Raw genomic sequence first — 17,636 nt, forward strand, 5'->3', positions numbered from 1 at the left:
AGAGATATGCAATTCAATTTTGCTTATACGAGTAAAAACAATGAAGTACGTTCATTCCTATGCATTTTCATTTTGTCAACGGTGATATATCACATTGCTTGAAAGGTGTCACTGAAAACGTATGAATATTCATATGGATAGTATTATATGAACGTCCTTGTGGGATTAGTAAAGCTACGACTTTTAAAGAAGATACGATCAAATACCGTAATGGGACTAATACAGTAATATAAATATACATACATTGGACCAACAAATGTTTGAGTTACTTTGCAGCTAATATTAATTTGATTACTGGAAAGCTAAGACAAATCTTACGGTAGTAGGTTTCATCAACTATGAAACAACGATGATTCAATGACAAATCGTTCATCAAACGGGACCTGGTTCGCTTCCAGATCATAAAAATTTGAGGTGGGATAAGAGGTGATCGTATTTTCTCGCTGTTATTCGTTTTGTTATTATTATTTGAAATTTCTACAATTTTTGTACTATTTGATTACTAGTTTCCATTATGCGTTTTATTAATCTTGCAGAAAATAAGATTGGTCAACGTACCAATTTATTTTCAATTGACTCAATTGTTTTAACCAGTAAAACACGAAAAGTCGTAATAAATCATCCTTCATTTTATTTTTTCTGCCCAACACTGACCTTTAATTGCTATATAAACAGTATTTATTACGCTTATAGTATGTTCAATGAACTGATTTCGAAATTTAACCGCTCAGAACTTTGCGAATCGAATGTTTGCATAAAATATTATTTCTCATGTTTATTCAGCAGGAAAAGTTTGCCAAGTTTGATTCCGACCAGATGAGTTCGGCGATTTTTTTTTTAATCTGACACAATTTGACCGCCCATATCTCGGAAACCAAATGCTGCACAACATAATATATATTGCCTGTACATGTTTATATCGCAGATTAAGGTTTACTATTATAACATGTTTGATATTGATCGAATTAGTTTGATGAACGTCTTTTGTTTTCGAAAATTTTTCGCAAAATCTGACTCCCATAACTCGGGAATCGAAAGCATGCCCAATATATTCTGATCCATGTCAGAGCTTACAACTATGCCAAGTTTAATCCCAATTGCATTTTTTTGTTTAGGATAACGACCGAAAACTTACTTGCAAAATGAAATCCAACAGAACCTAGTGTTTCAGACTCTTATATAGCACGCCAAGATCTACCATAATTCCAAGATTCAAACCGATCGCTTGGGCTTGGTTGAAATCAAACTATATATGTATTCTTTGATTTTTCAGGAATATATCAAATAAAAGAAAGAAAGGTCATTTAATCTCCGAGTACATTCAATTTTATGTAGTCCTAATTATATTGTTCAAACAAACAGTTAAAGAAATGTAAAGAGTTAGATGAATACACAGCATTGCAATAATAAACCACTAAATATTTTGTCTGTTTCGAAAAGGCTGTAAGTCAACGGCTATCAAGAGATTTTCCTTAAGTTTCCACAAACTACAAAAACTGATTACTTTCATAAGCAACTGCCAGAATTACTGTACGGTTAAGATTTTAGTGTTTTTTTTTCAAACGTTAGATGGATAGTTGAATTTGAGTTTAGCTCAATGTGGGATCCGAACCACATGAGCTCAAACCAGAAATTGGGTCTCCCGTACCCAAGGCGCGTATGCTAACCACACAGCCCCGAGGGAAATCTTCAAACGTCAGTAAATCTCATATTATATGAGGGACTAAGATTTTTTATCATATGATACAAAACGCAGTGATGAATTTAAATTATATCTCTAAATTTCTGCCTTCATCTGTTTTGGGTAAACTCAAGTTATTTGATTCAGAAACGCACAGCCTACTGAAACTGAAATATTGATTTTTTAAAAATCAAATTTACTTTAAATTCTACTAGCACTTATACTTTTGATGCTGTATGCCCTTTACGAAAACTTGCGGTTCTCTACCCAAGCATTAGGGCTTGCTGACTACTATAGGTTAAAATCGTTCTAATTTGAAATAATAAAATTGAAACAACACAGTTCTTAACTTGCAATTCAATTCGCAAAGTGCCTTCACGCTAGCGCTTAGGATTAGGATTAGGAATTAAATTTCTTGGCTTTCAGCATCTATGGTCATGCCCGTCACGTATGAGGGATGACGTCCTTTGGCGATCATAGCATCCGAGGAAAGGGAAGGAAGCAGTCTGGAAGCTTTATGTTAGGTTTCACTCCAACATTTGCCTGGTGTGAATGAGAAAAACTCAGGAAAACTTCACTCAACCCGGCTGGCCTGAAAAAGCTTTTAAATATTTCAACTGAGTGTTCCCGCCGGGAATCGAACCCGGGACTGCTCGAACCACATGCTAGCATTTTCTAGTGGTGTCAGATATTCAGGAAGAATAGGTTGAAGCACCTATTAAGAATTAGCATTACACACAGAGATTGAGACGTTATTATATTGTAATACGAATGACGCAGAAAAATATGTACTTATTTACATTCCCACTCCTTGTTATCCTCCACACCAATGGACAGCATGGATGCAGAAATTTATTTCGAGGGGGTCCAAAGATTTGCGGGAGATCCAAATTCAATATGCGGATATATTACATTAAAAATGTAACATATCCTCCTTACAGAAAAGTCGGAAATTCGAGGAGGTCTGGACCTTCAAGACCCACACCCTAGTTGCGTCCCTCGTGACCCACACCCTGGTGATAAGGGCTAGACGTGGACTTAAATGACATCCGTAGTATCATTATTTATACCAACGGCAGGGAAAACTGCGGATTTCACACTAATATCGATCATTTTCGATTATTTCTATACGTCAGGGGATAGGAGTATCTTACCTTCATTGGGGGGGAGGGAGAAAATTGGATTAAAACTGTATCTGGAGTATCACTCAGCGACCTCGGAAACTATAAACATTAATATTGGCCGTCTTCGATTATCACTGTGGGGAATGTGTGTTTCCGATTCGCTACCACCCCCTGATAGCTGGAAACAATGCAAGAAGTTTCCAGCATGCACAGTTTTTTTTTATTTTTTGTCCATAAAATATAATTTACCCACAAGCACTACAAAACATAGGATTGGCCAGAGAGACAGGAATACCTTCTAGGGGAAGATAACGTCAAGTATTTTACTTTAGTTTGTTCGAAAGACATACTACTGCCACCCTTTCACATAAAACTCGGCCTCATGAAGATATTTGTTAAAGCCGTGGATAAGAACTTGTCTGGTTTATCCAATTTCAGGGAATTGTTTCCAAAGTTGTCGGAGGACGTTTTATAGAGTTACAGATCAGAAGGATTCTGCACGATGATGTATTCCTACAGAATGTGCTGCATGGCTATCCTTCAAACATATGGTGAAAGATTTCTTAAGGAACGAGAAAGCTCGTAACTGCAAGCAACTCATAGCTAACCTGGTACGAAACTATGACCAGTTAGGATGAAGGATGTCGCTTAAATTACATTTCAATCACTCACACCTCGACTACTTTCCTCACAACTTAGGGGCAGTAAACGATATACAAGGGGAACTTTTCAACCAACAGATTTTACAAATGGAGCGATTGCACTACGAGAAACGAGATCATGCTATGATGAGGGATTATTGTTGGTTTCTTCTGAGAAAGACAAAACAAGAATACAAGAGACGGTTCATGTTTACCAAAAGGAAAAGTTCCAAGTACATGTCACAGTAAAAGGTTGTACACATACAACCAAGATATCGATGTTTGGTATGTTCTTCAGTGGGCTCCATGTATGCATATCCTCCGGATGGTAACCAAATGGTAAACTTGCTTCTACTACTGCTGCATTTTTGTGTGTTTAGTGATGTTTCATGAACGTTCTGATTTTTATACCATTTTGACCACCATGTGTTTACAGACAACAACAGCAGTGCAAATTCTTTTCAACAGCGGTGTGTATTTATGTAATCTCCTTCTGGTTGGTGTGTCTGCGTTCTTTCATTGATATTTTCATTATTTTTTCAACCTGTACCACGGCTGTGCTTTCACTCTGTACAAACCTGGATATTCTATAGGAATATACACTATGTTAGAGTGTATTTTATTTTATTTTTGAACACCCTGTAGCAACAAAATGTGATGTTATGGAACATTCTTGACTACATTGGCGGACTTAGGAGGTCGACATTAGCTAAGAACACCCTCATCAGTGTAACTTCTACCGAACAAAAGTTAAAATTTGTTGGATATTATTTTTACGTCACCCCTGTCTTCCCCTAGAGGTAATAGTGGAGGCTTAACTTCTTAAACGTAGTTGGTAGTATCACTATTCATATCAGCGACCCCAAAAATCTATGAATTCCACACAAATGTGTCATTTTCAATTATGTTTACATGCTATCCCTTTCCCTCTAAGAATGTCTTAGGAACATTTTATCCCCACTGGAGACTGAACTTGGACTTAAACGGTATCGGGAGTGCCATTATTTGTCTCAGCAACTCCGAAAGCTACAAATTTGACATTCGTATTAGTCATTTAAGATTACTTTTATATTTCGTCACCAAAGGGTACTAAGGGACACTTTCCCTCACAGTATCTTTTTCTAGGCTATAAGTGATATGTGTACTAAGTTTGGTCGAAATTGCTTCCTATGTTCCAGAGTTATGCTAAATGTATATGTTGTTCGCCCGAGAAGAAGAAGGTTTATGGAAAATTTTTGAACGCTCTCTCCCGTCTCATTAAAATAACCATGTCAATCAAAGTAAAATGATAAAAACCCATCTCGACCTCAGTGATATGTCCAAAATTTCATTCCAAACAGTGCAGCTGGTTTCCACCAATGATTGTTGAAGTTGACGGATCCTTTGCAGTACAGAAAACAGATTACAGATTAACAGACAATATGATTTCACTTTTGTCACTAAAATTATTATTAAAAATAACACTATTAAAAACTTTTGCAGATAGGTTTCAAACAGACGTAAATATCATAATGTTGTTTACAAAAGTATGATGTATCATAGTCAACGACTACGTTAACTACATGTACTGCCAACTTTATTTGTCATAGCGTAAACAGCACAATATTTTTCTTTGCACATTTGAGGCAGAAGCTAGCAATCCATTTAAGACTTTTTAAAGTTTGATCCACACACTTGGGTGCGCATTATACATTGCAAGATACGATATTTTATCTTTATTAGGAAAAGTTTTGAGGGAAATATTTGACAAGAAAGTAGAGGAGAAAGAAACCAGCGATTGGACGAACTTTACACAGTACGAAACTTCACAGCAACAATAGCCCACCGAATAACCTACGGTGACTATGAAATGAAGATAAATATATTTAAAGTGACTGAGAAGCGCCGCTAGCAGACGAAACATAGAAAGAGAAGAGTTATAACTGAGAAAACTGTGGCAAAAGAGTTCTATGGATAAACAAAAATGAAAAAATGGAAGGACAGTGTTGAGCGTGATTTTATAGGAGCTGGAATCAACCATTTGTGTGGCTAGGATTCATAGAACTTATGAAATGTCATTCTGAAGAAAATGAAATAAAGCAGACTTTTGACTATTCAGCTCGCGACTATCAGACCTCCGTACTACTACCCAGCTTAGTTTTAAAAAATCTAACGTAATAAAATGAGGGGGAAATTTTTGAAAGATCTACTCCAACTTTAACTTGCAAACATCTGCTTCCGTAAATGGAGGGGCATCGCGTCACGAAAGAGGGTTTAAAGGGAATCAATTATCTACTGACAACTTACCAAAAAATAAAAATAAAATCTGCAAATTTTCACTTTTTTACCTTACGTCTATCGTTTCACATTTGTGTAATCATTCAACCATGAACACTAAAGTAAGTTCAACCATTTCTTAATTAGGCCCTAAGTTCACGCTAATGTTTTAATTATTTTAAAATTTCAAGTGTTCCTACTGTCCAGCGCACATCATTTACCTTTTCTGCAGTTTAAGTTAGACATTATAAAAAAATAAAATGTGTGCAACTTTTTATTCTTGAACTTTCTTCTTCTGTAATATTTCTTTTTAAAATTTACAGTACAATATATAATGAACATTTATAGTCTAATGTACTTGCCTGTTCTAAGAGATAAAAAAATGTGAATAAGCAGTTTTTAAGTATAAAAATTGTGTTTTTATGGTGTGAGTGGGGCAGGATGTAAACAATACTGATTTAATTTTTAATTATGGTTTTCTCTTTCATTCTCCCTCTCTTCATGACTTTTTCTCAAACATACATTAACATAATAACGGTTTATATCAAACTATTTGTTACATCCAAGCCTTTGCCCATCAACCAGTCCAAATTCTATACCACATTTTTATGCGTTTATTCAATGACTTCGTTATACAGAATAATCCCGCAGGTAGCGACATCTATTAGTGTTAAGCGGGCAAGGGTCAATACACGTAGCGACATCTATTAGTGTGAATGTTCACTATTAGGAATTACCGTAGTACACGTAGATGTTTGCCATTTATTATAAACAATTTTCATTGTACCCCTTGTGTTTCTGCAACCAGGTTTACAAATCTCTTAAGCACGTCCGTATATCATTCCAGGGTATTATTTCTTACAGACTGACTTTAATTTATTGTAAAAAGAATTATACTATCTACAGCCTTGAGTGACTGGACGACCAGTATTCAACGAAATTGTCTGTTTCTGGGAAAGTTCTCTGGTGTCCCGGGAAAATATGTAAACGGTGTGTAAAAATAAGAAAGGTACTATAATACATGGAGATTAAGTGCAACTTACAAAAGGTTAATAAAACGTAAGAAAACCTGTTGTGTTGTGTCTCCCTTTTTGTTCATGGTATCATCGCTTACGTGTTCGAAAACACCACAGTTGAATCTTAACCTGGGGAGTAAGGTCAAATTATTTAAAAATAATTTCAACTCATGTTTTTCGAAAATAAACCCTCTGTTTCAATATTCGATAATATTATGCCTACTCCAGATAAAGTGGAAAGTGTGCGTGCTCTCTGGGTTCGCGATGCCGAGTTCAATTTCGGATTGCGGTATTTGCCTAGTACATAAATTGAAGCAGTGGTTCGAGATCTTACTTTGAACAGTAGAGCCCGTCTCACACAGCCTTGGTGCTGAAAAAGAAACCTTAAATTTCATTCAACAAAGCAACTAATCGAGAATCATTCTTGAATAGGTAACAATCCAAGATTAAGCGTATGTTCGATTTTTCGGTTGGGGACTGATTACCATGAGTGACAAAATAACGTAATTACTATACCTAAGCAGAATGTCAACTAGCTGACTACACAACTGACTTGTAGTAATATATGTTGCTGCTTACAATATCTAAGTAAAAAATATAGCACAAAAAATACAAAGTAATAGATGTGTCATTAGTTACCTGTCTCCAATTGAAGCTGAGAAGTACAGATGCAACAGAAGTCGAAATCTGAGTGTCTGGAGGTCGAGTCCTGGCGAAAGTGGGAAATTTGCTTTTGTCAGATGTTTCATTGTGAGGACAATACTGTAAGAAAGAAAATACAAGAAAGAGTAAGTTATTTTGTTTATATGTAGGTAAACATGTATAACTTAATATAATATACAAATTGACTTGAGAGTATAACGTCTACAAAAAATTACCGTATTTTACGAGCTGTAAAACGATACGGACTATAAGACGCACATAAAATTTTAAGCAACTTTTTGGCGAAGTAAGAAATTTTGTGATAGTGGGGCGGGAGGGAGACAGTGTTAGTAAGCTTGTGAACCCCCAAAGTCATGTCCGTCGCATCGGTGCCCTGCTGCTACCAATTGAATCCAATGTTACCAGATAAAGACAGGTTTCCCACGGCATCGATATGTCCATTTTTTAGACTGGCGGAAATTTTAAATCAAACATTGGACATTTTTATTAATTGCGAGTGTAAGACGCACATGAATTTTGGAGAAAATTTCTCGAAGAAAAAAGTGTGTCTTATAGTCTGTAAAATACGGTAGTAGATGTACCAAACGAAGGCGTCTTCAAATTTCATGAGGATTTATTTATTTCTTCTTTATATGTTTATTTGCCATATACCTGATTTGACAGAAGTTACTTTCCAAAATACTCTCCATTTTGGTTAATATTTTCCCAGTGTTTTGGAAGCTTCCAGATCTAAAGTTTAAGGCGGTCAACTTATGTATATACATTATGTACGTCGTATATAAGGTTATATACGTCGAATTGTGTATAAGGTTATTATATCTTATACACAATTCATCTCCCCACCATAGACTTCCAATAATGTTATTCTTTACTCTTAATGTGTTCCACTAACAGAAATCTCAATTCTGTGAATATTTCTGTTAGATTAATTGATTTAAAGAAATTGAAGTTTTATGAGTCTTCTTCTAACTAATATCCTTTATTAGTTTAGTGCTGGTGAAATATCTCCTTTGACGTCTTGCAAAAGCTCACCTCAGCAACACAAGCTAGAGGTGGACTACGACAGGAGCGTACCCACGAGAGGGGTTCATCGAATCCGAAGCCCTCCGAAACTTCCTAACGCAACAGAATTGTTTAACAAGGAAATGATTGATGTACCATGAGCACCTGATCTTACACTTCATCTGTACTCTTTCTATTATTAAAAATAATCTAGCGCTTCATTTTTTTCCCTGAAAATATAGGTGGAAGTATTATACAATTACCTATCGTCTTTTCGGGTGCAGAAAAATACCCGTTCGATACTAATGGCTTGAACGTAAACGTAGTAGCTTGTAATATTGGACCATCCCAAACCTTGATCAGCTTCCAACAAAAGTTTCTGGGTGTGCACCTGAATTACGGTTCATATCTAATCTTACAGACTTTTTATGCGTCCAGTAAACAGGATGGGGTACCCAGATAGTCAAGAGGAAGTGCGTTCTTGAATAGAGTCCTTTGAAAGTACACAATGTAAAATATGTAATTACCAAAACACAAAACATTAGTTGTTCATTTGGGCTAGGAATAACGTATACACGTACCATTTACCGTTGGTTTATCAAAATTCGTTTCGCTGACACAACATTGCAAAATGAACGCCGTGAGTATCGACCAACGAGTTCCTGAAGAATACCGTGGATAGAGGCTCTCGTAAATGTGTTCGTGAAGGTATTCACATACCAATGTCGTTCGACGGCTTGCAACTGATGAGGTGAAAAAGTTGAAGTCATGGGTGTCGTATAGGTTAACACTGGTCAATAAGAATCAGGGTCTGGAAGTATGTAATAATATGAGTGTAAGGAATACCCGGTAAACTTTTGACGAGATATAGATCTGTTGTGATCATTGTAAGCTGTCAGATCAATGATTGGATCGTCAGGGATTAGATTTCTGTGCTTTCCGCATCTATGGCCATGTTAGCTTGTTACACATTTGAGGGTTGACGTCCCTTGGCAATCCCACTACTCGGAGAATTGGAGACAAAGAAAGGAGTGGAGAAGGAAGCGGCCTGGGACCATTATATTAGGTATCACCCCGCCAGTTGCCTAGTGTGAATGAGGAAAACCCAGCTGCCCTGAAAAAGCTGTTACACCTTTTCAATCGAGTGTCCCCATCAGGAACCGAACCTGGAACCATTCACACCAAAGGCGAGAACATTAGCGATTAATTCTACACGAAGGCACATGATTGAATCGTGATCAACGTCTAGCATACTTTCCTCAACCACCCCTCCAACCACAAAAGGTGTTGTTAACGGAAGTGATCTATCACATTTTTCGCAGGCGAGAACAAACAATCAATGCAGATCGTTATAATGATGAATGTCATAAGAGAGGCTGGTAACTTGTTCGCAAACATCCATTAGTGTTCGCAAAACCGGCCAGCTTTTTGAACCCTATATTAAATGTATTATGTTTATTTTAGTGTACAATAAAAACACATTTAAAACTACCTGCGAAGATGTCAGGGTCTAACGATAGAATTTAATATCTTGTGCCGTCAAATCCTGAGAAACACTGCTTCAGAAATAGTGGTATACAACAATACACCAACACGTATTCATCGATACTTCTGACACTAATGGTGTAGCCCTCAAAAGATAAGATAACGACTATTTTATTAGGTTACATTCATAATTGTTAGCATTAAGTTTTACTCCGAAATCGCACTACGCCACTGTTCATGATATAAACTTACCATGGAATCAATCGTGTTTGCTTCAAGATAGTTAATGTATATGTTTTGAGATATTCTCAATTTTCATTTTCTTTTACACTACTTTTCTTAAATTGTACTAACAAAAAATATTTAACCCATTTTGTCAGGGATTATCATGCTAGCTCTAGCACCCTTCGTCCCCGTACTTAATTCAGAACCTGCCAAAAAGAGAAGGAAAATGTCCTGAAATAATTCCTCTATAACCACTACATTCAACTAGTATTAATTTTATCCTTAGCTGTTACGTAAGTCCAGATGTTCATTGCATACAGGCAAGGCGTTCCTAGAAACAGCGAGAAATGTGCTTACACTTTCGCATTAGTTTTTGCGAACCCAAAGCAAAATTTAAAAGAAAATGGTTTCATACATGATCAGATCTGGCAAAGATATATATGTCTACAAAAATTGGTGGTTTTAGGTGATCCTTTTCTATGTAAAAAGCTGATGACAAACAAACACACACACACACACACACATTATTTTTTAGTTCTATTAAAGATAGTGAAATCACATATATATGTAATATAATGTAGATTAAATTGCAGCATTCCAATTAAAATTTGATTATTGAAACTACCATAACCTTATAAACCATATCTTTTATATTTTTATGCAGCCATACAAGATATAAATATATATATATAAACTAGCCTTTGGCTAGCTAGGAACTCCGTCCCTAGACCTCCACGTATGTTCGGCCTGCGGTCTTGCATCTCTTATGTATCAGCCTTTGTATCAAGAGTGAATTTCATGCATTTGCTCTTAACATTTCCTGAATTTGATCTAGCTGGCGGCATCACCACATGACCCCCGAGTTTACTCGGCCTACTGCCTCGCACCTTCTAAACCCATAATTCTATCAAATTTCAAGTTTATTTTCGTATTTCAACTATCTAAAAGATAAGACTTTGTATCCCAAGAAAACTCCCATTTAAATAACATGGAAATTCCTTCATCTCCCATTAGGCCTTTTAAAAACTAAAAAATATTCACTTTTAGCAGTTTTCATGTGGGTTAGTCCCAAAAAGCTACAATCATGCCAAATTTCATCATTCTAATCCTGCCATAAGTGCCTAAACATTTTAGGGTGTAGAAGACGTTCTATATAAATAACATGGGAAAGATTTTTCAGTTTTCCATTAAACCACCCTACAATTGATTTTTTTATTTTTGATGATTTACTTAGAAAACGTTAACATAAATGTACAATCGAACCGAACTTCAAGTTTTTATTCCAATTCCAAGTACCTACAATATAATATTGTAGGTCCAGAAAAGGCCCTTAACATGGGGAATTTCTTTATTCCCACTTTAGATCTCTTAAAAATTAAAAATATTCACTTTTGGCAATTTTCCTGTGTGTTAGTTCCAAAAGGCTATAATCCTGTCAAATTTCAACTTTCCACGTCAACTAGAAGTACGTGTTATTTTATGTCAGTTCATGTAGTTTTATAGTTTCATGTAGTTTCATGTCGTTTATGCAATTACGATTTATATTTTTACCTCAATATACACCTTTCACTACTTATCTTCAATGAATACATATCTCTGACTAACACAAAACTATACACACCTGTTTATTAAGCTGTAGTCCGTAGAAGAGATTACTCTTGTAAACATGTTGGAGATAAATAAACGTATTTTTTTTCGAGCATGCTATTCACCAAGCATTTTAGAATATGAATAGGAAAGCTACGAGTCAGTAATATAAACGGAAGATTAATTAAACATGTGCACAACGTTACAAACAAGCATTTAAAAAAAGAAACTTTCGTGATGTCCAGAATTCCTCAAAGAGAAAGTTGTAATATCATAAAACTTATCAGAGAGCCATGTAAATCTAAACTTTCAGCTCGCGTGATATTCCTCTTGAACATCATGTAGATGCTGCACAAAATCTGATACTGTAATCTCTATAACATTAAACAGTAAAGGTAAAACAGAAAAAGGTTATATACTAAAAACTATATACTATCTACAAACTCGAGTATTAACACGTTTATGAGGTATAATAAAGGATTAAAAAAAACTTCCGCCTACTAGACCTATGTATGCATTTAATGACTATACTTTACATGTTATATGTCTGATACATATTTATTCATTATATACTGTTGTCTTGGACTAGAAATTACGACTTTTTTCTTAAAAGCAAAGTAGTTCATTTAACGCCACCTAATTATTGTACAGCTTGTTCAATGAAAAGATGACCACTCCCCTTTCTTTAAAACGTTCTGTATTCTTATTCACAATTCGAATTAAACCAAATAAATGCAATGTTTCCTTGTCCGATTAGAATCCTTATTTAAATTTGAAGTATTAGAATTTCATATATACGGTTTACAAAATATCGCCTTCGCAAGGAAGCAGGTGACCAAGGTTTTTGAACACGACTGTACAACGTCAACAAAAGTTAGTGTTCATGTTTAAAATTCCCCCCAAAACTCGGTTGCGCAGCTAGGGTGCTGTGGGAAGACCTCTCCTAAGTCAGTATGTCAAGTGGTGGCAACCGATAACGACGCGTGTGGTTTCCGCTGGCAGTTCTCTGTGTGTGTCTGTAGTACACTCGTTATACGAAGAAATGACAGGTTCTGACGATCAATGTGCGGATGTAAACTCGCAGTTTTACTGAGAGTGTGTTCTTTATAAACTGCATAATCACAACAGTTTTGTTGTGTTCTTGCTGAATAAAGGAAACTCTTCACGTAGTCGCGCGTTGTTCGTGAAAATCTTACATTTGTTCGTGTCGCGAATGTACTACAGACACACAAAGGACTGCCAGAGAAATCACACACGCCATTGTTAGTTGACGCCACTTGGCATATTGACTCAAGAGAGCTTCTCCTACGTACAGCACCCTAGCGACGCAACCTCGCACTACTACAAGTAGACAATGCACAGGAGTACGATTCTGACTATTTTTGGGTACCCCTCGTACAGAGTACATAAAAAAAATAAGTAACATTTTCTAGCAGAATAAAAATTCCTACTCAATATTGGCGACACACTTTCTAGTGCTATGAAAATGAGTTTTTTTCAAATATCCCGGAAACTTGGGATGGGAGTTTAACTTCAAACACGTCAACTTGTACAATTTGATGATATATGTATCGATTTCAGATATTATTTTAGTTAAACAGATATTAAAGTTTAAGAGTTGAGATTATTTTGAGCTATATCTTATTAATCATACAATGTATTCTCACTGTACTAGATTTTTAATGAAGTCCTTGATGAGAGTATATTTCAGCATCAGTTTCACCCTAATCAGTAGCGTAGTTCTCGTACAGCATATTTTTTTATGTTTACAAACAAATTGTTTTTTCCCTTGATTTTCTCGAAAATTATCCTTGAGCTTTAACACTCAACCCACATCAATTTGTTCAGCCTAATGAGATATATCTATTAGTATATGCAGTGATATAATGCGAGAGTTTTTGTAGGTATGCGTTCGATCGTTTCCAAAAGAAAAAATGTAGCTTATACCTACTCCACGCACGGTTGTTCTTCCGTAAGTTTTAAGGTGAGTATATGCTGCACTATAAAAACTCACGTATATGACCCATTACATCTCTGGGTATATGATTTATGTTTAGACATATTATATATATATATATATATATATATATATATATATATATATATATATATATATATATATATATATATATTGACAACCTCCTCGCGTCGTGCTCTTGATTTTCGGAGATAAATACGTTATGACGCGGAGAAGTTGCTTCTACCCATTATCTGAAATGGGCAGGTTTCAATAAATCTATTACACTAGTGAGAGTATAATTTAGTAAATCAAAACACTCCATTTCATCTGTAAAATCTCATGTATTATAACCAATTAGAAAGTGTAATGTGTAATGTGTTGTTGTTACGGATATGACTTAATAAATTCACATCACGGTACTCGAGTGTCTGGAGATTTGATCACAGTCAACACTATAGTTGAGGTACACATACCTTAGGATGTTCTGGCTTGTCCCTGGAGCGACGAATGTTCCAATCCTGGATTCCTCTCTAGACTACGTTTGGTAATTCGTTGAACAGTCGCAGGTCTTAGTTGTTGGTGATGACCACGAACGAAATCTCGTTCTCACATCGACCGAAGATATAGACTACTAATGCTTATACTGACAGTTCGGCTTTATAACGAATAGCCGACTAGAAGCCGACCATCGTAAGTTGCTAGTTACTAATATTCTATTACTTGTAAACGTCGAATCCTAATTCTTCAAGCTCTCATCTAAAACTCTGATGTAGAACTCCGACCTCGATCCAATGTAGATTTCGTTTTTATTTTTATTTTCCAGACAATGGAATTCGTCGTTTCATGTCTCGACGTTCTCAACTATTCGTCAAACTTTCGTTGCAGACCTTGTCATATCATGACCGAATTCCCAGACAGTCAATCTTTGCGAATCTGAATGTTATGCCATATCTAAATTGTGTTTGTGCTAACAAAGTAGTTTTCATTACATCTTTCTTAAACACAGATTTACATTAATTTTTCTCAATTTCCATTTACACCATACTGCGAGCTAGCGTCTCGACAGTATTTCATGAACATAAAAACACAAATATGTGTAACTCGATTACATAAACAAACAATAACAAACAATAACAATAACAATAACACGTGCCATTCCAACCTATCACAATTTCATGTCTTTCTTTGTAATTTCTTAACCCAAATCTTGACTTCATTTAAATTACAATTATGCCACTCACCAATAAATAATTTATAATAATTTGATATTATTTTCCATGTATCTACAATATATATATTATAATTTTTTTGTTAGGGGGCACAGTGGCTCAGTGCTAGAGAGCTTAACTCTGGTAAGTGAGGTCGCTGGCTCAATCCCCGGCTTGGTAAGTTTGTAGTGGACAATATCGTGTCCGTGGGTTTTCTCGGGATACTCCAGTTTCCTCTCAATTTATCATTCTAAAAATTCTTCCATCATTCACTTGCCTTAATTGTCGTCTCCCTTAGCTTAAAGGGCTTAATTGTGGGACGTTAAGCTCGAAGATTTCATTTCTTTTTTTGTTAAACGCTAAGAATTTGTAGAAATTAAAGAAGTGTTTAACCAAATTTTCCTTTTATTCATTTTAAATTTATTACCAAAAGACATTATACAGTATGTTTGGATCTTTGCGAAAGTCTAAACATGAAAAAATATATTATAAAATTTAACTCAAATACTATACTACGCGTCAGTCGAATTTGATGTTTAGCGTCTATCAATAACAGCACAATGCCCTGTTACCAAATTTGCACTTTGAGAAACAAATTTTCAGTGAGCGAAATGTTGAGTCACGTTAAAAAGGTCTCGTGTTGCTAGGAATAACAGCCAAAGTAGATTGCTACAACACAATTCTGGCAACGTCGCATTAGCGAATTGGTTGACGTGAAAGCACTTCTGAAGGTAAAATACTGGTTACGCTATGTTATTATTATTATTATTATTATTATTATTATTATTATTATTATTATTATTATTATTATTATTATTATTATTTGTAGTGATTGGCGTAGTAACAATATTTTTAGGTGCGTTATAATCGAATGGTTATCAAACTGTGCTTTCAGTGCACGTTGTCACATGTTGAATTCTCAGTTGAATTACCAACTTTTCTCTTAACTGAAGAGCATGAACTAATCGGAAAATTTCTATAACTTATGTTAATATATATATATATATATATATATATATATATATATATATATATATATATATATATATATATATATATATATATATATATATATATATATCAGACTCCTCTTAGAAAGTTCATACTACATTAACCAGGCAACACTTAGTAAAAAATGCACACTAGCTTCTATATGTAAACAGAAGAGATGCTAAGATTGGAATAATTCTGTATTCGAACGATATATCTTTAAAGTTTTTGTTATTCGAGTAAATGAACTATATAACTATTTATATTCTTCAATTTTAAAAATAAAACTGAGTTATTTTTTTCTTTGGATGCTATTTTTATTTTCACGTTCTCTGACAATCGTTTCGCCACATATCAATAAGTTCATTAACATTTCAGTGTCTATATATCGTAGTGCGCAGTTTTTCGTCTTTCGTTGAGTTTGTTTTTTAAATAATATCACAAGGACAGTATACTGTATCGTAGGCACTCAGATAAACTCATCAGATTCGTTAAACTAACTAGTTAGTGTAGTGCTAGACCTTGAAATCCTTATGCACGTAGAATAACTATCTGTGCAGGCCTTTGGTTTCACTTATGAATCATTTTCAAGAAGAAAAGCTATCTCCGAAATTAGGATACTTCCCAATTTTCCTGGACAACGTTTAGGGCCCGAAAAGAGAATATGTACGGTATAAGAGGATGACTGCTAATTCTATCCGAAATAAATATAATTTGTATTATTAGCGATCGAACCTGGAATCGAATGGAACCTGGAATCATGTGCACAACAAGCATGCACCTTACTCAGTGAGACACAAGGAGAAAAAAGAAACAAAAACAGAGAGAAAAATAGAGAAGTGAAGTCATAGAGAGAAAAAATATATAGTGAGAAATACATGAACATGGAGAGATAAGGAAAGATTCAAAGAAGGAGTAAGAAAAAGCCAGAAATAAAGAAAGAGTAAAGGAAGGAATGAAAGGAAATAAAGAAGAATGAAAGAAAGAAAGAGATGAAGACAAAGAGAAAAGAGTGTATGCATGTACGTAGGCTGTTTGGAAAATGTTCACAATCGCTCAAAGATGGCGTTGAAATAGGAACAAAAACATGAGCATTACAAGGACACATCTGGTTTAAACGTGCAGGGAAACTTGCATCGCCAGTTGTCATGTTTGCAGAGGCACGGGAAGGACCTAAAGTGCTGGTGACATAACAACACGGAACAAATGGAAGACCGTATAGTCAACAAGTTTCTGAGTAAAAAGAGACTAAATGCGGCAGCCATCAAAGGTAAATTGAATACAGCGTTGGGAGTTTTGTGATCATCATTTGCCTCCGTTAGTAGGTGGCTAACACTATTCAAAATTGGACGGGAAAGGAATAACTTTTTTCTTTTTTACGCGAAATGAATCATTTTGATATACTTCCTGCAAAAACGTAAGGGCATCAGCGCAGGTAACTTTAACAACCTTCTGAACCAATTGAAGGCAAGAATCCAGAAGAGCAGGAGTCACACGAAGAAAGAGAAAGTGTTGTTCCACGTAGACAACGCGCCGGCGCATATATTATTGGTCACAGAGCGGAAACGGAACGAACTTCGCTTCTAGATACTACTCCACCCCTATACTCCTCTAATCTTGCTTCTAGTGACTTCTACTTTCGAAATTTTGCGAAATGCTTGAGTGGAAAGAAATTTTAATCCAATGAAAATGTCATCACTACAGTGACAGACTATTTTACAGCCCTGGACAACTGCTGGTATCAAGGGATTGAGAATGTTGTTAGCAGAGGTGTCCCGACAAAACGTACCAGCGACAA

General features: G+C 35.4%; 1 protein-coding gene across 1 annotated transcript in view; it reads right to left on the minus strand.

Annotated features, from left to right (window-relative positions):
* LOC145680557 (guanylate cyclase 32E) overlaps positions 1-17,636 on the minus strand; it is a 966,530-nt gene that overhangs the window by 281,720 nt on the left and 667,174 nt on the right. The window contains exon 3 of the mRNA XM_081751189.1: positions 7,358-7,480. Coding sequence (XP_081607315.1) covers positions 7,358-7,480 — 123 coding nt within the window. The remainder of the gene's footprint in view (positions 1-7,357; positions 7,481-17,636) is intronic.

Source organism: Thermobia domestica, chromosome 3, assembly GCF_964235325.1.
Source record: "Thermobia domestica chromosome 3, izTheDome1.hap1.1, whole genome shotgun sequence".
In the NCBI taxonomy this organism is placed as follows: Eukaryota; Metazoa; Arthropoda; class Insecta; order Zygentoma; family Lepismatidae; genus Thermobia; species Thermobia domestica.